Source organism: Tinamus guttatus, unplaced genomic scaffold (assembly GCF_059628265.1).
Source record: "Tinamus guttatus ecotype Peru unplaced genomic scaffold, ASM5962826v1 Tinamus_guttatus_pri_ptg001290l, whole genome shotgun sequence".
Taxonomy (NCBI): Eukaryota; Metazoa; Chordata; class Aves; order Tinamiformes; family Tinamidae; genus Tinamus; species Tinamus guttatus.
Genome location: NW_028289824.1, coordinates 1 through 22,012, shown reverse-complemented (window position 1 = coordinate 22,012; position 22,012 = coordinate 1). Strand labels below are relative to the sequence as shown.

Sequence of the window (22,012 nt, the reverse complement as noted above, 5' to 3'; positions counted from 1 at the left end):
GTCAGCGTGGGGTAGTCACCGCGTAACCGGGCCCAGGTCGCCTGTAGGAGCCACGGGAGCAAAACGGGTGTCGGGGAGCGGCTCCCTCCGCCTGTAGCGCGCAGGGAGCAGCTCGCGGCGCCCGTCGCGGTGTTGTCGCGGTGTTGTCGCGGTGTTGCCGTCACCTTGGCCAGGGTGCCGCGGGGGGTGCACAGCAGGTTGGCTGTTGCCGAGAGCTTCCGGAAGAACTCGGCTCCGATGTCACCCAGCCCCACGGCCTGGAGCCAATCCAGGAGCAGGTCCAGGTTGGTGCGGATCCGCACCGCGCGCGACCACTGGAAAAAGGGACCCGCGGAGCCTGCGGACGGCAACAGCCGGGGTCAGGGTGTTGTTGTCACCGTCACACGCGTGCGTCACCCCCTTCCGCGGGGACGGAGGCGGATGGGAAGCGGCCGCTTCCTGCCGATAGTGCCGGGACAATGGGAGGAAACGGGTGTTGTTTGGGGGGGGGTTGGGGGCCCAGGCGTCCGGGCGCTGCCCCTCCCCCCTGGCCCACGTCTAGGAGGGGGCCCAGGCGTCCGGGGAGCCAAGAGGGGCCCCCTGTGTCCCCCCTTGTCCCCATGTTGTCCTGTCACCCCCCATGGTCCCCATGTTGTCCTGTGTCCCCCTTTGTCCCCCCGCGGTCCCTGCAGGTCCCGGTGTCCTGTCCCCCTCCATGTCACCCTGTTGTCCTGTGTCCCCTCCCTGCTGTGGGCCCTGGTGTCCTGTGTCCCCCCCCGCGCCCCCCCCATGGTCCCCGTGTTGTCCCAGTGTCCTGTGTCCCCTCCCCATTGTCCCCAGGGTCCTGTGTCCCACCCTGGTCCCCGTGGGCCCTGGTGTCCTATGTCCCCTCGTGGTGGCCTGTGTCCCCCCGCGGTCCCCGTGTCACCCCGGTGTCCTGTGTCCCCCCCATGGTCCCCGTGTCACCCCGGTGTCACCCCCCATGGTCCCCGTGTCACCCGGTGTCCTGTGTCCCCCCATGTCCCCCAGTCTCCTGTGTCCCCAATGTGTCCCCCTGCGGTTCCTGTGTCACCCCGGTGTCCAGTGTCCCCCCCATGGTCCCCACATCACCCCGGTGTCCTGTGTCCTCCCCATAGTCCCTGTGTCACCGTGGTGTCACCCCCCATGGTCCCTGTGTCACCCCGGTGTCCAGTGTCCCCCCCCATGGTCCTCAGTCTCCTGTGTCCCCCTGCGGTTCCTGTGTCCCCCCGGTGTCCTGTGTCCCTCCCATGGTCCCCATGTCACCCCAGTGTCCTGTGTCCCCCATTTCGCCAATCCCAGGACCCTGATGTCCTGTGTCCCCCCATGGTCCCTGTGTCACCCCGGGTGTCCAGTGTCCCCCCCATGGTCCCCAAGTCACCCCCGTGTCCTGTGTCCTCCCCATAGTCCCTGTGTCACCCCGGTGTCACCCCCCATGGTCCCTGTGTCACCTCGGTGTCCTGTGTCCCCCCATGTCCCCCAGTCTCCTGTGTCCCCAATGTGTCCCCCTGCGGTTCCTGTGTCACCCCGGTGTCCTGTGTCCCCCCCATGGTCCCCATGTCCCCCCGGTGTCCTGTGTCCCCCCCATTGTCCCCATGTCCCCCCGGTGTCACCCCCCATGGTCCCTGTGTCACCCCGGTGTCCTGTGTCCCCCCCATTGTCCCCCATGTCACCCCAGTGTCCTGTGTCCCCCATTTCCCCAATCCCAGGACCCTGATGTCCTGTGTCCCCCCATGGTCCCTGTGTCACCCCGGTGTCCTGTGTCCCCCCCACGGTCCCTGTGTCACCCTGGTGTCACCCCCCATGGTCCCTGTGTCACCCCAGTGTCCTGTGTCCCCCCATGTCCCCCAGTCTCCTGTGTCCCCAATGTGTCCCCCTGCGGTTCCTGTGTCACCCCGGTGTCCTGTGTCCCTCCCATGGTCCCCGTGTCACCCCGGTGTCCTGTGTCCCCCATCTCAGGACCCCGGTGTCCTATGTCCCCCCATTGTCCCCATGTCACCCCAGTGTCCTGTGTCCCTTGTCCCCCGGTTGTCCCGTCCCCGGGTTGTCCCGTCCCGCGGTTGTCCCCCCCGGCGCACCGCGTTCCATGAGGGTGTTGAAGAGCGCCGCGTTGCAGAAGAAGAACAGGTAGCCGAAGGTCTGCGACAGCAGCTGCGGGTGTAGGCGACAGGCGCGCGCCACGCGCAGGGCGCCCGCGAACACCCGCAGCGGTGCCCGCAGCCCCGGCGGGGTGTTGGGGGTCACGGCGGGTGACGCGTCGCCGGGTGACGCGTCGCCGGGTGACGGGGCCGCCGCCTCGGGGGACAGCACGTCCGGCGGGGGCGGCTCTGCGGGTGTCGCGAAGGGGTCGCTGTCCAGCAGGGCGGGGAGGGTCGCGTACAGCGTCTGTGCGGGTGACAGCGTGGCGGGTGTGAGGGGAGCGGGTGACAACATGGGAGGTGTGAGGGGTGTGGGTGACAACGTGGGGAGTGTGAGGGGTGCGGGTGACAACGTGGGGATGTGAGGGGTGCGGGTGACAACATGGGAGGTGTGAGGGGTGGGGGTGACAACGTGAAGGGGGTGAGGGGTGCAGGTGACAACGTGGGGATGTGAGGGGTGCGGGTGACAACGTGGGGGGTGTGAGGGGTGCGGGTGACAACGTGGGGATGTGAGGGGTGTGGGTGACAACGCGGGGGGTGTGAGGGGGGCGGGTGACAACGTGAAGAGGGTGAGGGGTGCGGGTGACAACACGGGGGGTGTGAGGGGAGCAGGTGACAACGTGGGGATGTGAGGGATGCGGGTGACTGTGGGGATGTGAGGGGTGCGGGTGACAGCGTGGGGGGTGTGAGGGGGCTGGGTGACAAGGTGGGCATGTGAGGGGGGCGGGTGACAACGTGAAGGGGGTGAGGGGTGCGGGTGACAACACGGGGGGTGTGAGGGATGCGGGTGACTGTGGGGATGTGAGGGGTGCGGGTGACAGCGTGGGGATGTGAGGGGAGCGGGTGACAACATGGGAGGTGTGAGGGGTGTGGGTGACAACGTGGGGAGTGTGAGGGGTGCGGGTGACAACGTGGGGATGTGAGGGGTGTGGGTGACAACGTGGGGGGTGTGAGAGGTGCGGGTGACAACGCGGGGGGTGTGAGGGGGGCGGGTGACAACGTGAAGGGGGTGAGGGGTGCGGGTGACAACGTGGGGGGTGTGAGGGGGGCGGGTGACAACGTGAAGGGGGTGAGGGGTGCGGGTGACAACGTGGGGATGTGAGGGGTGTGGGTGACAATGTGGGGATGTGAGGGGTGTGGGTGACAACGTGGGGGGTATGAGGGGGGCGGGTGACAACGTGGGGGGTGTGAGGGGGGCGGGTGACAACGTGGGGATGTGAGGGGTGCGGGTGACAACGGGGGTGTGAGGGGGGCGGGTGACAACGTGAAGGGGGTGAGGGGTGCGGGTGACAATGCGGGGGGTGTGAGGGGAACGGGTGACAACGTGGGGATGTGAGGGATGCGGGTGACAGTGTGGGGATGTGAGGGGGGCGGGTGACAACATGGGGATGTGAGGGGGGCGGTGACAGCGCGGGGGGTGTGTGAGGGGCGCGGGTGACTGCGCAGGGGGCGGGGGGCGCAGGTGACAATATGGGGGGGTGAGGGGTGCGGGTGACACTGCTGGGTGGGGGGTGAGGTGTGTGGGTGACAGTGTGGAGGGGTGTGAGGGCACGGGTGACAATGTGGGGGGTGTGAGGGCACGGGTGACAATGTGGGGGTTGAGGGGTGCGGGTGACAATGGCGGGGTGTGAGGTGTGTGGGTGACAGCACAGGGGGTTGGGGTATATGGGAGACAGCACGGAGGGGTGTGAGGTGTACGGGTGACAATGTGGGGGGTGTAATGTGTGCAGGTGACACGGCGGCAGGGTGTGAGGGGCGCGAGTGACAATGTGGGGGGTGTAACGTGCGGATGACAGTGTGGAGGGGCGTGAGGTGTGCAGGTGACAGCGCGGTGGGGTGTGAGTGACAGCGTAGGGAGGTGCGAGCTGTGCGGGTGACACCACGCAATGCGGTGCGAGCCGCGTGGGCGACACCGCGGGGCAGGGTGTGCGGGTGACGCCGTGCGGGTGACGCCGTGCGGGTGACGCCGCGCGCGCCCACCTTGGTCAGGTAGTAGACGCACTGCTGGAACGTTGACATGATGACCTCGTCCAACACCCCCAGCGCCTCGTCACACGTCTCCAGGTCGGCGGCCAACAGCGCGTCCTGGCCGGGCTCTGCGGGTGACACCGGGGGACGCCGGCTGTTGTCACCCTGCGCGGCTGCTGCCCCCGCCCCCATCGTGTCACCGGGTCCCCCATGGTGTCCCTGTGTCCCCTGGGGTCTCACCAGGTCCCCCACGGTGTCACCGACCCCCCTGAAGTGTCCCCAAGCCCTGTGGGGTGTCCCCAACCCCCCTGCAGTGTCACCCGGCCCCCCATGTTGTCCCTGACCCCCGCGCGGTGTCGCTGGGTCCCCCACGATGTCCCCAGGTGGCTTGTGGGGTCCCCCCAGTGTCCCCAAGGCCCTCTGGTGTCCCCAAGGGCCCCGTGGTGTCCCCAAGGGCCCCGTGGTGTCCCCAAGGCTCCCGCATTGTCCCCAAGGTCCCCATGGTGTCCCAAGGCCCCCATTGCGTCCCCCAATTCCCCACATTGTCCCCAAGACCCCTGAGGTGTCCCCAAGCTCCCCCTGGTGCCCCCTTGTCCCCCGAAGTGTCCCAAGGCCCTCATTGTGTCCCCAAGGCCCCAATGGTGTCCCCAAGGCCACCGCATTGTCCTCGAGACCCCTGCGGTGTCCCCTTTTCCCCATGGTGTCCCCAAGGGCCCCACATTGTACCCAAGGCCACTGTTGTGTCCCCTTGTCCCCCGAAATGTCCCAAGGCCCCCATTGTGTCCCCTTGCCCCTCCGGTGTCCCCATGTCCCCTAAAGCGTCCCAAGGCCCCCTGATGTCCCCAAGGCCCTTGTTGTGTCCCTAAGGCCCTTGTCGTGTCCCCTTGTCCCCATGGTGTCCCCAAGGCCCCTGTAGTGTCCCTAAGGCCCTCATGGTGTCCCCTTGTCCCCCATGGTGTCCCCAAGGCCGTCGTGATGTCCCCTTGTGCCCCATGGTGTCCCCAAGGCCCTCACGGTGTCCCCAAGGCCCCTGCGCTGTCCCCAAGGCCCTCGTGGTGTCCCCTTGTCCCCCATGGTGTCCCCAAGGCCCCCTGGTGTCCCCAAGGCGCCTGTTGTGTCCCTAAAGCTCTCGTGGTGTCCTCTTGTCCCCCACGGTGTCCCCAAGGCCCTCGTGGTGTCCCCTTGTCCCCCGCGGTGTCCCCTTGCCCCTCACGGTGTCCCCAAGGCCCCCTGGTGTCCCCTTGTCCCCCATGGTGTCCCCAAGGCCCCCGCGCTGTCCCCAAGGCCCTCGTGGTGTCCCCTTGTCCCCCATGGTGTCCCCAAGGCCCTCGTGGTGTCCCCTTGTCCCCCGCGGTGTCCCCTTGCCCCTCACGGTGTCCCCAAGGCCCCCTGGTGTCCCCTTGTCCCCCATGGTGTCCCCAAGGCCCTCGCGGTGTCCCCAAGGCCCCCGTGGTGTCCCCTTGTCCCCCATGGTGTCCCCAAGGCCCTCGTGATGTCCCTATGTCCCCCCTGGTGTCCCAAGGCCCTTGTTGTGTTCCTAAGGCCCTTGCGGTGTCCCCTTGTCCCCCCTGGTGTCCCCAAGGCCCTTGCGGTGTCCCCTTGTCCCCCATGGTGTCCCCAAGGCCCTCGCAGTGTCCCCAAGGCCCCCGCACTGTCCCCAAGGCCCCCATGGTGCCCCCAAGGCCCTCGTGGTGTCCCCTTGTCCCCCCTGGTGTCCCAAAGGCCCTCGCGGTGTCCCAAAGGCCCCCGTGGTGTCCCCTTGTCCTCCATGGTGTCCCCAAGGCCCTCGTGATGTCCCCAAGGCCCTCGCGGTGTCCCCTTGTCCGCCCTGGTGTCCCCAAGGCCCTCACGGTGCCCCCAAGGCCCCCGCGCTGTCCCCTTGTCCCCCATGGTGTCCCCAAGGCCCTCGTGGTGTCCTCAAGGCCCCCATGGTGTCCCCTTGTCCCCTGCACTGTCCCCAAGGCCCCTGTGCTGTCCCCAAGGCCCTTGTGGTGTCCCCTTGTCCCCCGCGCCATCCCCTTGTCCCCCCTGGTGTCCCCTTGTCTCTCGCGGTGTCCCCAAGGCCCCCGTGGTGTCCCCAAGGCCCTCGTGGTGTCCCCTTGTCCGCCCTGGTGTCCCCAAGGCCCTCATGGTGCCCCCAAGGCCCTCGTGGTGTCCCCAAGGCCCTCGCGGTGTCCCCTTGTCCCCCATGGTGTCCCCAAGGCCCCCGCGGTGTCCCCTTATCCCCCGCGCTGTCCCCAAGGCCCTCGCGCTGTCCCCAAGGTCCTCGTGGTGTCCCCTTGTCCCCCCTGGTGTCCCCTCGTCCCCCGCGCCGTCCCCACCGTCCAGCTCGGCCTCCAGCTCCTTCTCCAGCTCCATCACTCGCCCCTGCGCCAGGTTGAGCAGCTCGGTGGCGTTGGCCAACCAGAGCACGAGCGGCCGCAGCTCCGACGTCACCGCGGCGTCACCCGGCGTCACCGCGACGTCACCCGGCGTCGCCGCGGCGTCACCCGCAGCCTCCGCCGGCGGCTCCTGCTGGCTGCGCGCGGGGGACACCCGGGGCGGTTGTGTCACCCGGGGCGGTTGTGGCACCCCCGGCGGCGGGGGTGGCCCCAAAGGGGATGTCCCCAAGTGTCCCCAGGTGTGAAGGGACACGGCGAGGATGTCCCCTGGGGGAAGGGAGGGGACGCGAGGGGTGACACTCACTTCTCCGGTTGTCGCTCGCTGATCTCCTTGATCTGCTCCTGTGGGTGCAAAGGGTGACACGTGTGGTCCATGGGATGGACGGTGACACACGTGTGTCCCATGGGATGGACGGTGACACACGTGTGTCCCATGGGATGGGTGGTGACACACGTGTGTCCTGGGGTGTCCCATGGGATGGACGGTGACACGTGTGTCCCATGGGAAGGGTGGTGACACACGCGTGTCCCATGGGATGGACGGTGACACACACGTGTCCCATGGGATGGACGGTGACACACGTGTGTCCTGGGTGTCCCATGGGATGGGTGGTGACACACGCGTGTCCCATAGGATGGGTGGTGACATGTGTGTCCTGGGGTGTCCCATGGGATGGACGGTGACACGTGTGTGTCCTGGGTGTCCCATGGGATGGACGGTGACACACGTGTGTCGTGGGGTGTCCCATGGGATGGACGGTGACACACGTGTGTCCCATGGGATGGACGGTGACACACGTGTGTCCCATGGGATGGATGGTGACGTGTGTGTCCCATGGGATGGATGGTGACACACACGTGTCCCCGGGGTGGTTGGTGTCCTGGGGCCGGGTGACACACACACGTGTCCTGGGACTGGGTGACACACACGTGTGTCCCATGGGATGGTGACAAACGCGTGTACCGGGGCCGGGTGGTGACACAGGTGTCCCCTGGGGCCAGGTGGTGACACACACGTGTGTCCCCTATGGGATAGACGGTGACACACACGTGTCTCGGGGTCGGGTGGTGACACGTGTGTGTCCCCAGGAATGGCTGGTGTCCTGGGGCCGGGTGACACACACCTGTGTCCTGGGACTGGGTGACACACACACGTGTGTGTCCCATGGGATAGATGGTGACACACACGTGTCCCAGGGCCGGGTGGTGACACACACGTGTGTCCCATGGGATGGTGACAAACGCGTGTCTCGGGGTCGGGTGGTGACACACGCGTGTCCCATGGGATAGATGGTGACATACATGTGTCCCAGGGACAGGTGATGACACACGCATGTCCTGGGTGTCCCACGGGATAGATGGTGACATATGTGTGTCCCATGACAAAGATGGTGACACACGCGTGTCCCAGGGCCAGAAGGTGACACAGGCGTCCCCTGGGGCCAGGGGTGGTGACACACACGTGTGTGTCCTATGGGATAGACGGTGACACACACGTGTCTCGGGGTCGGGTGGTGACACGTGTGTGTCCCCAGGAATGGCTGGTGTCCTGGGGCCGGGTGACACACGTGTCCTGGGGCTGGGTGGTGACATACGTGTGTCCCATGGGATAGATGGTGACACACACGTGTGTCCCATGGGATGGTGACAAACGCGTCCCCCGGTGCTGGGTGGTGACACAGGCGTCCCCCATGGCCGGGTGGTGACACAGGCGTCCCCCGCGGCCGGCTGTCACCCGCGCGCGTCCCCGCGCTCACCCAGGCGGCCTCCTGCACGCGGCGCGCCACGCGGGCCAACAGCGCGGGCAGGTGTGCGGGCTCCATGGCGCGCGCCGAGTGTTCCAGGCACAGCCCCAGCAGGAAGGCGGGCGCCAGCGCCGCGTCACCGTCGTCACCGTTGTCACCGTCACCGTTCCCCAGGCGCAGGATCTCGCGCAGCAGCGGCTCCTCGTCCTGCGGCCGGAACCGCAGCTCCGGCCGCCTGTTCTCCAGGAAGGCGCGCAGGGCCGCCTGACGCTCCGGGCCGGAGCGGCCACAGGCGGAACAGCCCAGGGCGTCAGGCGGCGCCGGGAGCGCGCGGGGCGCCCACGCGGGCGCCTCGGGGACGGTGACGTCGCGGGGGTCCTTGTACAGCAGCAGCACGTGGCGGCCGAGGGCCAGGAGGTCACCGGGTTGTAGCGGCGCCTGACGCAACAGCGGGCGCCCGTTGTGGGCGACGGCGGCGCCGCGGAGGGGGCGCACAAGCGGCGGGTCGCCTGTGCGCACCACGCAGTGCCGGGGGAGCAGGTCGGGCGCCTCCAACAGCGTGTCGGCGGCGGTGGTGCTACAGGCGGACTTGTCCGGGCGCCGGCCGAACACGTGGCGGGGGCGCGTCAGCGGGTGGATCACCGGCGCCTGTGCGGGGGACAGGCGGTCGCGGTGTCTCCTGGCGCCGCAGCGGGGGGCGACAGGCGGGGAGGGGGGTGTCCCCAGGGGGCCCCGTTGTCCTGTCACCGCTCGCTGGGCAGTGATGGGGGTGTCCCCAAGACGCCAGGGTGTCCTGTCACCGTCAACGGTGACACCAGTGTCCCGTCACTGTCACCAGGCAGTGACAGGCGACACTGGGGGTGCCCGGGTGTCCCATCACCGTCACCAGGCAGTGACAGGGGTGGCCCCAGGGCTTCCAGGTGTCCCCTTATCCCCTGTCACTGCTCGAGGGGTAGCAACAGGCGGTGACAGGGGTGTCCCGTCACCGTCACCAGGCAGTGACAGGCGACACTGGGGGTGCTCCCGGGGTGCCCGGGTGTCCCGTCACCATCACCAGGCAGTGACAGGCACTTACAGGGGTGGCCCCAGGGCTCCCAGGTGTCCCCTTATCCCGTCACCGCTCCAGCGGTAGCAACAGGCGGTGGCCCCCGGGTGTCCCCGCCCCTTTATCCCCTGTCACCGCTCCAGCGGTAGCAACAGGCGGTGGCCCCCGGGTGTCCCCGTCCCTTTAGCCCCTGTCACTGCTCCAGCGGTAGCAACAGGCGGCGACCCCCGGCCGTCCCCGTCCCCGCTCACCTGAGGGTCGCAGCTCTGCAACAGCAGGAAATAGGGGTGACGCCGGGGGGGCCGGGCGGGCGCCGCCTCCTCGGGCGCCTCCTCGGGCTCCGGCGGTTCCGGGGGCACCGCGACCCCCGCTCCGGCGGTGCCGTCACCGTCACCGTCGGCGGCCACGCTGAGCACGGCCCGGCGCTCGCGGCGCCGCCGCGCGCTCAGGTTCATGTCGCTGATGCTGCGGCGCAGCGCGGGGTTGTCCGGGCGCTCGGGGGTCGCGGGGCCGCCTGACGCGGCGCGCGAGCGGCTGCGGGACGCGCGGCGCGGCGGTGCCTCCGGCCCTGCGGGGACGGCGTGAGCGGGAGCGCACAGGCGCGCCGGGTGTCGCGCTGACAACAGGCGCGCGCCGAACGCACAGGCGCGCCGAGTGTCGCGCTGACAACAAGCGTACATTGAGTGCACAGGCACGCGCCGACTGTCACGCTGACAACAAGCGCACGCCGAGTGTCATGCTGACAACAAGCACACGCTGAGTGTCATGCCCACAACAAGCACATGCCGAGTGCACAACCGCACACCAAGTGTCGCATTCACAAGCACACGCTGACAACAAGCGCACGCCGAGTGTCATGCTGACAACAAGCACACGCCGAGTGTCACGCTCACAAGCACACGCTGAGTGCACAAGCGCACGCCGAGTGTCACACTCACAACAAGCATATGCTGAGCGCACAAGCGCATACCGAGTGTCACACTCACGACTGCAGATTGAGCGCACAGGCGCGCGCCGAGTGTCACGCTCACAAGCGCACACTGAGCGCACAAGCACACACCAAGTGTTGTGTTCACAAGCACATGCCGAGTGTCACGCTCACAAGAAACGCGCTGAACACACAAACACACACCAAGTGTCATGCTCACAACAAGCACATGCTGAGTGTTATGTTTAGAACAAGCGCACGCCGAGCGCACAAGCGCGTGTCAAGTGCCACGCTCACAAGCGCAGGCCAAGTGTCACGCTCACAACAAGCGCACGCCGTGTCACACTCACAAGCGCACACTGTCATGGGAACAAGCGCACCGTGAACGCACAAGTGCGCACCAAGTGTCACGCTCACAACAAGCGCGCACCGACTGTCATGCTCATACCAAGCGCACAAGCGCATGGTCACGCTCACGAGTGTACCCTGAGTATCATGCTCAAAACAAGCGCACGCCGAGCGCACAATCGCTTGCAGAGTGTCACGCTCATGAGTGCACCCCGAGCGCACAGGCGTGCACCGAGTGCCACACTCAGATTGAGCGCGCGCCGAGTGTCACACTCGCAACAAACACGTGGTCACTCACAACAAGCGCACCCCGAGCGCACAAACAGGCGCCAAGTGTCACGTTCACAACAAGCGCACGCCAAGCGCACAAGCGTGCGCCGAGTGTCACACTCATGAGCACATCCCAAATGTCACGCTCACAACAAGCGCAAGCCAACTGTACAAGCACACACTGGGTGTCACACTGGTGACAGGCGCACGCTGAGCACCACACTCGCAACAAGCGCACACTGTCGCACTCGCACCAGGCACACCCTGAGCGTCACCCTCACACCCCGAGTGCACGCTCGCACCCTGAGCATCACAGTCGCACCAGGCACAACCCCAGTGTCACCCTTGCACTTGAGCATCACGCTTGTACCCTGAGCATCACTCGCACCGAGCGCAACCCCAGTGTCACACTCGCACCGCTCACACCCCAAGTGTCACACTCGCACCCTGAGCATCACAGTCGCACCAGGCACACCCCGAGCATCAGACTCGCACACCCAGTGTCACACTCGCACCAAGTGCATCCCCAGTGTCACACTCACACCTTGAGCATCACACTCGCACCAGGCACACTCCCAGTGTCAGCCTCACACCTGAGTGTCACCCTCGCACCCTGAGCATCACACTCGCACCGAGCGCACACCCAGTGCCACACTCGCACCAGGCACACCCTGAGCGTCACCCTTGCACCCGAGCATCACCCTCGCACCAGGCACACTCCCAGTGTCAGCCTCACACCCTGAGTGTCACACTCGCACCCTGAGCATCACACTCGCACCGAGTGCACATCCAGTGTCACACTCGCACCATGCACACCCTGAGCATCACACTTGCACCTGAGTGTCACACTCGCACGCTGAGCATCACACTCACACTGAGCGCACACCCAGTGTCACACTCACACCAAGTGCACTCCAAGTGTCACCCTTGTACCCCGAGTGTCACACTCGCACCCTGAGCATCACACTCGCCCCAGGCACACCCCAAGCGTCACACTCGCACCAGGCACACCCTGAGCATCACCCTCACACCTGAATGTCACCCTCACACCCCGAGTGTCACCCTCACCCCCCGCTCACCGTCCTCATCCCCGTCGTCGCCCTCGTCGCGCTCCACGTCGCGCCGCCGCTGGATCTCGAAGCGCCGCGAGCAGCCGGCCTTGGGCTTCCACACGTGTCACCCGCTCACTCTGAGCGTCACCCTCACACCGAGCGCACACCCAGTGTCACACTCACACCCAGCACACCCTGAGTGTCACCCTTGCACCCAAGTGTCACCCTCGCACTGAGCGCACACCCAGTGTCACACTCACACCAGGCACACCCTGAGCATCACCCTCACAGCCCGAGTGTCACACTCGCACTGAGCGCACACGCAGTGTCACACTCACACCAGGCACACCCTGAGCGTCACCCTCACACCTGAGTGTCACCGTCACACCCTGAGCATCACGCTCACACCGAGCGCACACCCAGTGTCACGCTTGCACCAGGCACACCCTGAGCGTCACCCTCACACCCGAGTGTCACACTCGCACCCTGAGCATCACACTCGCACCGAGCGCACACCCAGTGTCACACTCACACCAGGCACACCCTGAGCATCACCCTCACAGCCCGAGTGTCACACTCGCACTGAGCGCACACCCAGTGTCACACTCGTACCAAGTACACCCTGAGCATCACCCTTGCACCCTGAGCATCACACTCACACCGAGCGCACACCCCGTGTCACACGCACACCAGGCACACCCTGAGCATCACCCTCACAGCCCGAGTGTCACACTCGCACTGAGCGCACACCCAGTGTCACACTCGTACCAAGTACACCCTGAGCATCACCCTTGCACCCTGAGCATCACACTCGCACCGAGCGCACACCCAGTGTCACACTTACACCAAGTGCACACCCTGAGTGTCACCGTCACACCCTGAGCATCACGCTCACACCGAGCGCACACCCAGTGTCACACTCACACCAGGCACACCCTGAGCGTCACCCTCACACCTGAGTGTCACCCTCACACCCTGAGCATCACGCTCGCACCGAGCGCACACCCAGTGCCACACTCGCACCAGGAACACCGCGAGTGTCACCCTTGCATCCCGAGTCTCATACTCGCACTGAGCGCACACCCAGTGTCACACTCACACCAGGCACACCCCGAGTGTCACCCTTGCACCCTGAGCATCACACTCACCCCATGCACACCCCGAGCGTCACCCTCACCCCCCTGCTCACCGTCCTCGTCCCCGTCGTCGCCCTCGTCGCGCTCCACGTCGCGCCGCCGCCGGATCTCGAAGCGCCGCGAGCAGCCGGCCTTGGGCTCCCACACGTGTCACCCGCTCACCCCAAGTGTCACCCTGTCACCCTGAGCATCACACTCGCACCGAGCGCACACCCAGTGTCACGCTTGCACCAGGCACACCCCGAGCGTCACCCTCACACCCCGAGTGTCACCCTCACCCCCCTGCTCACCGTCCTCGTCCCCGTCGTCGCCCTCGTCGCGCTCCACGTGGCGCCGCCGCCGGATCTCGATGCGCCGCGAGCAGCCGGCCTTGGGCTCCCACACGTGTCACCCGCTCACCCTGAGCGTCACCCTCACACCTGAGTGTCACCCTTGCATCCTGAGCATCACCCTCGCACTGAGCGCACACCCAGTGTCACACTCGCACCAGGCACACCCCGAGTGTCACCCTCGCACCCAAGCATCACACTCACACCCTGAGCATCACTCACACCGAGCGCACACCCACTGTCACACTCGCACCCTGAGCGTCACACTCACACCCTGAGCATCACAGTCGCACCAGGCACACCCTGAGCATCAGTCTCACACCTTGAGCATCACTCTCACACCAAGCGCACACCCAGTGTCACACTCGCACCAGGCACACCCTGAGTGTCACCCTCACACCTGAGTGTCACACTCGCACCCTGAGCATCACGCTCGCACCGAGCGCACACCCAGTGTCACACTTACACCAAGTGCACCCTGAGCGTCACGCTCACACCAGGCATAACCCCAGTGTCACCCTTGCATTTGAGCATCACACTCGTACCCTGAGCATCACTCTCGCACCGAGCGCACACCCAGTGTCACACTCGCACCAGGCACACCCTGAGTGTCACCCTTGCACCCTGAGTGTCACACTCGCACCCTGAGCATCACACTCGCACCGAGCGCACACCCAGTGTCACACTCGCACCAAGGGACCCCTGAGCGTCACCCTCACACCTGAGTGTCACCCTCGCACCCTGAGCATCACACTCGCACCGAGCGCACACCCCGAGTGTCACCCTCGCACCCTGAGCATCATGCTCACACCGAGTGCACACCCAGTGTCACACTCACACCAGGCACACCCTGAGTGTTACCCTCGCACCTTGAGCATCACACTCGCACCGAGCGCACACCCAGTGTCACACTCGCACCAGGCACACCCTGAGCGTCACCCTCGCACCCTGAGCATCACACTCACACCAAGCGCACACCCAGTGTCACCCTGACACCCCGCTCACCGTCCTCGTCCCCGTCGTCGTCGCCCTCGTCGCGCTCCACGTCGCGCCGCCGCCGGATCTCGAAGCGCCGCGAGCAGCCGGCCTTGGGCTTCCACACGTGTCACCCGCTCACCCCAAGTGTCACCCTGTCACCCTGAGCATCACCCTCGCACCGAGCACACACCCAGTGCCACACTCGCACCAAGTGCACCCTGAGTGTCACCGTCACACCCTGAGCATCACGCTCACACCGAGCGCACACCCAGTGTCACACTCGCACCAGGCACACCCTGAGCATCACCCTCACAGCCCGAGTGTCACACTCGCACTGAGTGCACACGCAGTGTCACACTCGCACCAGGCACACCCTGAGCGTCACCCTCACACCTGAGTGTCACACTCACACCGAGCGCACACCCCGTGTCACACTCACACCAGGCACACCCTGAGTGTCACCCTCACACCCGAGTGTCACCCTCACACCTGAGCATCACACTCGCACCGAGCGCACACCCAGTGTCACACTCGCACCAGGCACACCCTGAGTGTCACCCTCACACCTGAGTGTCACACTCGCACCCTGAGCATCACCCTCACACCGAGCGCACACCCAGTGCCACACTCGCACCAAGTGCACTCCAAGTGTCACCCTTGCACCCAAGTGTCACCCTGAGCGTCACCCGCGCCCCCCGCTCACCGTCCTCGTCCCCGTCGTCGTCGCCCTCGTCGCGCTCCACGTCGCGCCGCCGCCGGATCTCGAAGCGCCGCGAGCAGCCGGCCTTGGGCTCCCACACGTGTCACCCGCTCACCCTGAGCGTCACCCTCGCACCGAGCGCACACCCAGTGTCACACTCGCACCACGCACACCCTGAGCATCACCCTCACAGCCCAAGTGTCGCACTCGCACTGAGCGCACACCCAGTGTCACACTCGCACCAGGCACACCCTGAGCGTCACCCTCGCACCACGCACACCCCAAGTGTTACCCTCGCACCCTGAGCATCACGCTCGCACCGAGCGCACACCCAGTGTCACACTTACACCAAATGCACCCTGAGTGTCACGCTCACACCAGGCATAACCCCAGTGTCACCCTTGCATTTGAGCATCACACTCGTACCCTGAGCATCACACTCACACCAAGTGCACCCTGAGTGTCACCCTCACCCCCCGCTCACCGTCCTCGTCCCCGTCGTCGCCCTCGTCGCGCTCCACGTGGCACCGCCGCCGGATCTCGAAGCGCCGCGAGCAGCCGGCCTTGGGCTTCCACACGTGTCACCCTCGCACCCTGAGCATCACTCTCGCACCGAGCGCACACCCAGTGTCACACTCGCACCCAGCACACCCTGAGTGTCACCCTTGCACCCAAGTGTCACCCTCGCACCCTGAGCATCACACTCGCACCAAGTGCACACCCAGTGCCACACTCGCACCAAGTGCACCCTGAGTGTCACCGTCACACCCTGAGTGTCACCCTCGCACCCTGAGCGTCACCCTCGCACCGAGTGCACACCCCGTGTCACACTCGCACCAGGCACACCCTGAGCATCACCCTCACAGCCCGAGTGTCACACTCGCACTGAGTGCACATGCAGTGTCACACTCGCACCAGGCACACCCTGAGTGTCACCCTCACACCCGAGTGTCACCCTCACACCCTGAGCATCACGCTCGCACCGAGCGCACACCCAGTGTCACACTCGCACCAGGCACACCCTGAGCGTCACCCTCACACCTGAGTGTCACCCTCACACCCTGAGCATCACACTCGCACCGAGCGCACACCCAGTGTCACACTTACACCAGGCACACCCTGAGCGTTACCCTCGCACCCTGAGCATCACGCTCACCGTCCTCGTCCCCGTCGTCGCCCTCGTCGCGCTCCACGTCGCGCCGCCGCCGGATCTCGAAGCGCCGCGAGCAGCCGGCCTTGGGCTTCCACACGTGTCACCCGCTCACCCTGAGCGTCACCCTCGCACCGAGCGCACACCCAGTGTCACACTCACACCCAGCACACCCTGAGCGTCACCCTCACACCCGAGTGTCACCCTCGCACCCTGAGCATCACACTTGCACCGAGCGCACACGCAGTGTCACACTCGCACCAGGCACACCCTGAGCGTCACCCTCACACCCGAGTGTCACCCTCACACCCTGAGCATCGCTCTCACACCGAGTGCACACCCAGTGTCACACTCACACCAGGCACACCCTGAGCGTCACCCTCACACCTGAGTGTCACCGTCACACCCTGAGCATCACGCTCACACCGAGCGCACACGCAGTGTCACACTCGCACCAGGCACACCCTGAGCGTCACCCTCACACCCGAGTGTCACCCTTGCACCCTGAGCATCACTCTCGCACCGAGTGCACACCCAGTGTCACGCTAACACCAAGGGCCCCCCAAGTGTCACCCTCGCCCCCCGCTCACCGTCCTCGTCCCCGTCGTCGCCCTCGTCGCGCTCCACGTCGCGCCGCCGCCGGATCTCGAAGCGCCGCGAGCAGCCGGCCTTGGGCTTCCACACGTCCTGCAGCACCAGCGGGCGCTCCGCGTCGCCCACGGGCCGCGCGTGCTCGGGCCGCCACGCGCCGCCGGGCCCCGCGGGCCGCCCCACCACGTCGCACAGCACGAAGGCGCCCGCCGCCGCCGCCAGCCCGTAGCGCTCCAGGGCCTCGCGCACCAGCTGCCGCGCCGTGGAGCGCGGCGTCGCCAGCACGCTCTTGTAGTTGGCGCCGCGCGACAGCTCGCCGCCGAAGATCTTCAGGATGCCCGGGGGCGGCTGTTGTTGTTGGGGTGACGGCGACGGTTGTGCGGGGCCGGCGGGGGTGGTCAGGTCGGAGAGTTTCTTCTCGCTGCTCCAGCGGGTGTTGGTGGTGGTCGTGGTGGTGGTGGTGCGGTGGAACAGGTTGGACAGGCGCTTGTGGCGCGCGGCCTTGGCCTTGGCGCCTGTGCGGGGCTCCGGGGTGTCACCCGGCCGGGCGGTGTCCGATGACGTGGACCTGGGGGGGGCGGGGGGGTTGGGGACATTGCGGGGGGGTGTTGGGGACACCGCGGGGGGGTTGGGGGACACGACGGGGTTGGGGACACCATAGGGGGTTGGGGACACCGTGGGGAGGTTGGGGACACCGTGGGGAGGTTGGGGGACACGACGGGGTTGGGGACACTATAGGGGGTTGGGGACACCATGGGGAGGTTGGGGACACCGTGGAGGGGTTGGGGACACCATGGGGAGGGGTTGGGGACACTGTGGTGGGGCTGGGGACACTGCAGAGGGGTTGGGGACACCATGGGGGTCTGGGGGACACCATGGGGGATTGGGGACACTGCGGGGGGGTTGGGGACACCATGGAGGGGTTGGGGACATCGTGGGGGGGTTGGGGACACTATAGGCGATTGGGGACACCGTGGTGGGGCTGGGGACGCTATAGGGGGCTGGGGACACCATGGGGGCTGGGGGACACCGTGGGGGAGTGAGGGGACACGACAGGGTTGGGGACATCATAGGGGGCTGGGGGACCCCATGGGGAATTGGGGACACCGCAGAGGGGTTGGGGACACCATGGAGGGGTTGGGGACACTGCAGAGGGGTTGGGGACATTGCAGGGGGGTGTTGGGGACACTGCAGGGGGGTCGGGGGACACGACGGGGTTGGGGACACTATAGGGGGTTGGGGACACCATGGGGAGGGGTTGGGGACACCATGGGGAGGGGTTGGGGACACCGTGGGGGAGTGAGGGGACACGACAGGGTTGGGGACATCATAGGGGGCTGGGGGACCCCATGGGGAATTGGGGACACCGCAGAGGGGTTGGGGACACCATGGAGGGGTTGGGGACACTGCAGAGGGGTTGGGGACATTGCAGGGGGGTGTTGGGGACACTGCAGGGGGGTCGGGGGACACGACGGGGTTGGGGACACTATAGGGGGTTGGGGACACCATGGGGAGGGGTTGGGGACACCATGGGGAGGGGTTGGGGACACCGTGGGGGAGTGAGGGGACACGACAGGGTTGGGGACATCATAGGGGGCTGGGGGACCCCATGGGGAATTGGGGACACCGCAGAGGGGTTGGGGACACCATGGAGGGGTTGGGGACACCATGGGGAGGTTGGAGACACTGTGGAGGAGTTGGGGACATTGCAGGGGGGTGTTGGGGACACCGCGGGGGGGTCGGGGGACACGACGGGGTTGGGGACACTATAGGGGGTTGGGGACACCATGGGGAGGGGTTGGGGACACCATGGGGGATTGGGGACACTGTGGTGGGGCTGGGGACACTGCAGAGGGGTTGGGGACACCACAGGGGTCAGGGGGACACCATGGGGGATTGGGGACACTGCGGGGGGGTTGGGGACACCATGGAGGGGTTGGGGACACCATGGAGGGGTTGGGGACACCACAGGGGGTTGGGGACACCGCGGAGGGGTTGGGGACGCTATAGGGGGTTGGGGACGCTATGGGGGCTGGGGGACACCGTGGGGGAGTGAGGGGACACGACAGGGTTGGGGACATCATAGGGGGCTGGGGGACCCCATGGGGAATTGGGGACACCGCAGAGGGGTTGGGGACACCATGGAGGGGTTGGGGACACCACAGGGGGTTGGGGACATTGCAGGGGGGTGTTGGGGACACTGCAGGGGGGTCGGGGGACACCGCGGAGGGGCTGGGGACGCTGTGGGGGACTGAGGGGACACGATGGGGTTGGGGACATTATAGGAGGCTGGGGGACACCGTGGAGGGGTTGGGGACACTGCGGGGGGGTTGGGGACGCCATAGGGGGCTGGGGGACACCGGAGGGGAGTTGGGGGACACGATGGGGTTGGGGACATCATAGGGGGCTGGGGGACACCATGGAAGCATTGGGGACACCAGCGGGAAAGTGGGGACACTGTGGGGGAGCTGGGGGACATCCTGGGGGCCAGGGGACACCGCGAGGGGCTTGGGGACACCACGGGGGACCTTGGGACACTGTGGGGGACCTGGGGACGCCATGGAGGGGCTCAGGGACACTGCGGAGGGACCCGGGGGGGGACACCGTGAGGGGACAAGGGACACTGCAGGGGGCTTGGGGACATTGCAGGGGACCCAGGGACACTGTGGGGGCTTGGGGACACCATGGGGGGACTGGGGGCATCATGGGGGGCTTGGGGACACTGTGGGGGACCTGGGGACACCGTGAGGGGACCGGGGACGCCGCGGGGCCTCGTGGGGGTCCTGGGGACACCATGAGGGGCTTGGGGACACCACGGGGGACCCAGGGACACCGCGGGGGGCTCGGGGACACTGCAGGGGGCCTTGGTGACATTGCAGGGGACCCAGGGACACCACGGGGGGACCTGGGGACACCATGAGGGGACCGGGGGTGTCAGGAGGGGCTCGGGGACACCGCGAGGGGCTTGGGGACACCGTGGGGGACCAGGGACAGTGCGAGGGGCTTGGGGACACCATGGGGGACCTGGGGCCTCGTGGGGGACCTGGGGACACCGTGGGGGGACTGGGGACATCGTGGGGGGACTGGGGACATCGCGGGGGGACCAGGGGCCACCATGAGGGGACCGGAGGTGTCGTGGGGGGACTGGGGACACCATGGGGGACCTGGGGACATCGTGAGGGACCTGGGGACACCATGAGGGGACCGGGGACACCACGGGGGACCCAGGGACACCGTGGGGGGACCGGGGGTGTCATGGGGGGCTTGGGGACACCATGGGGGACCAGGGGCCTCATGGGGGACCTGGGGACACCATGGGGGACCAGGGGACACTGCAGGGGGCTTGGGGACACCGTGAGGGACCAGGGGCCTCGTGGGGGGCTTGGGGACACTATGGGGGACCTGGGGACACCATGAGGGCACCGGGGGCATCATGGGGGCTTGGGGACACTGTGGGGGACCAGGGGACACCATGAGGGGACCGGGGGCCTCAGGGACACCGAGGGAGGACCCAGGGACACCGCGGGGGGCTCGGGGACGCCGTGGGGGTCTCGGGGACGCCGTGGGGACACCGTGGGGACACGCGGGGCCCCTCACTTGACGGAGGCGGCGCTGGGCCAGCGGCGGCTCATCTTGGCCAGGTGCTTCTTGGGCGACTGGATCCAGAGCCCCACGGGCAGGTGGAGGCGGCCGAAGCGGGGGCTGCCGTCCTTGCGCTCGGCGGGCAGCATGGCGGCCGGGAACAGGCGGCGGGGCGACAGGCGGCGGGGAACAGGCGGCCAGGGACGACAGGCGGCGGGGACGACACCCCCTGCGCGGGGAACAGCCGCCCTGCGTGGGGACAGCAGCCTGCGGGGACAACGGGCGGCTCGCGCTGACACCCCTCGCACGCAGGGACAACAGTCCACTCACGGTGACACCCTCTGCGTGAGGACAACAGCCTGCGGGGACAACAGGCGGCTCGCGCTGACACCCCTTGCACATGGGGACAGCTACCCTGCGGGGACAACAGCCTGCGGGGACAACAGTCCGCTCACGGTGACACCCTCTGCGTGAGGATAACAGCCTGCGGGGACAACAACTGGTGGGGACAACAGGCGGCGCGCGCCGACACCCCCTGCACGCGGAGAGCAGCCTGTGGGGACAATAGCCTGTGGGGACAACAGCCTGCTCACGGTGACACCCCCTGCGTGAGGACAACAGCCTGCGGGGACAACAACCGGCGGGGACAACAGGCGGCGCGCGCCAACACCCCCTGTGCGGGGAACAGCCGCCCTGCGCGGGGAGAGCAGCCTGCGGGGACAACAGCCGGCTCGCGCTGACAACCCCTGCACGCAAGGACAGCCACCCTGCAGGGACAACAGTCCACTCATGGTGACACCCTCTGCGTGAGGATAACAGCCTACGGGGACAACAACCAGCGGGGACAACAGACGGCGCACGCCAACACCCCCTGCGCGGGGAACAGCCGCCCTGCGCGGGGACAACAGCCTGCGGGGACAACGGCCGGCTCGCGCTGACAACCCTTGCACGCAGGGACAGCCACCCTGCAGGGACAACAGTCCACTCACGGTGACACCCTCTGCGTGAGGATAACAGCCTACGGGGACAACAACCCGCAGGGACAACTCGTGCGGACACCCCCTGCACGCAGGGACAGCTGCCCTGTGGGGACAACAGCCCGCTCACGGTGACACCCCCTGCATGGGGACAGCCACCCTAAGCGGGGAAAACAGCCTGTAGGGACAACAGCCGGCTCGTGCTGACACTCCTCGCACGCAGGGACAGCCGCCCTGCGGGGACAACAGCCTGTGGGGACAACATCCAGCTCACACTGACACCCCTTGCATGCACGGACAGCCACCCTGCATGGACAACAGTCCACTCACAGTGACACGCCCTGCATGAGGACAACAGCCTGCTGGGACAACAACCGGCAGCGACAACAGCCAGCTCGCGCCAACACCCCCTGCACGCAGGGACAGCCGCCCTGCAGGGACAACAGCCTGCAGGGACAACAGCCCGCTCACGGTGACACCCCCTCTGCGGGGACAACAGCCAGCTCACGCTGACACCCCTTGCACGCAGGGACAGCTGCCCTGCGGGGACAATAGCCTGTGGGGACAACAGCCGGCTCACACTGACAACCCCGGCATGCAGGGACAGCCGCCCTGCGGGGACAACAGTCCGCTCACGGTGACGCCCCCTCCACGGGCACAACAGCCTGTGGGGACAACAGCCCGCTCGTGGTGACAC

At 67.1% G+C, this 22,012-nt stretch overlaps 1 protein-coding gene across 1 annotated transcript; it reads right to left on the bottom strand.

The window, feature by feature from the left end:
• Positions 1-6: 6 nt before the first annotated feature.
• On the bottom strand, positions 7-20,487 carry LOC148590526 (ras-interacting protein 1-like; the record flags this gene model as incomplete). The annotated part of the gene is made up of 10 exons (XM_088538958.1): positions 20,354-20,487; positions 16,739-17,324; positions 9,526-9,834; positions 8,242-8,877; positions 6,789-6,826; positions 6,425-6,621; positions 4,116-4,231; positions 2,076-2,382; positions 165-337; positions 7-41 (listed from the first exon to the last, which is right to left on the bottom strand). Coding segments are annotated over exons 1-10 (2,531 nt in total), but the record flags the coding sequence as incomplete, so codon positions are not given.
• Between the last annotated feature and the right edge of the window lie 1,525 nt (positions 20,488-22,012).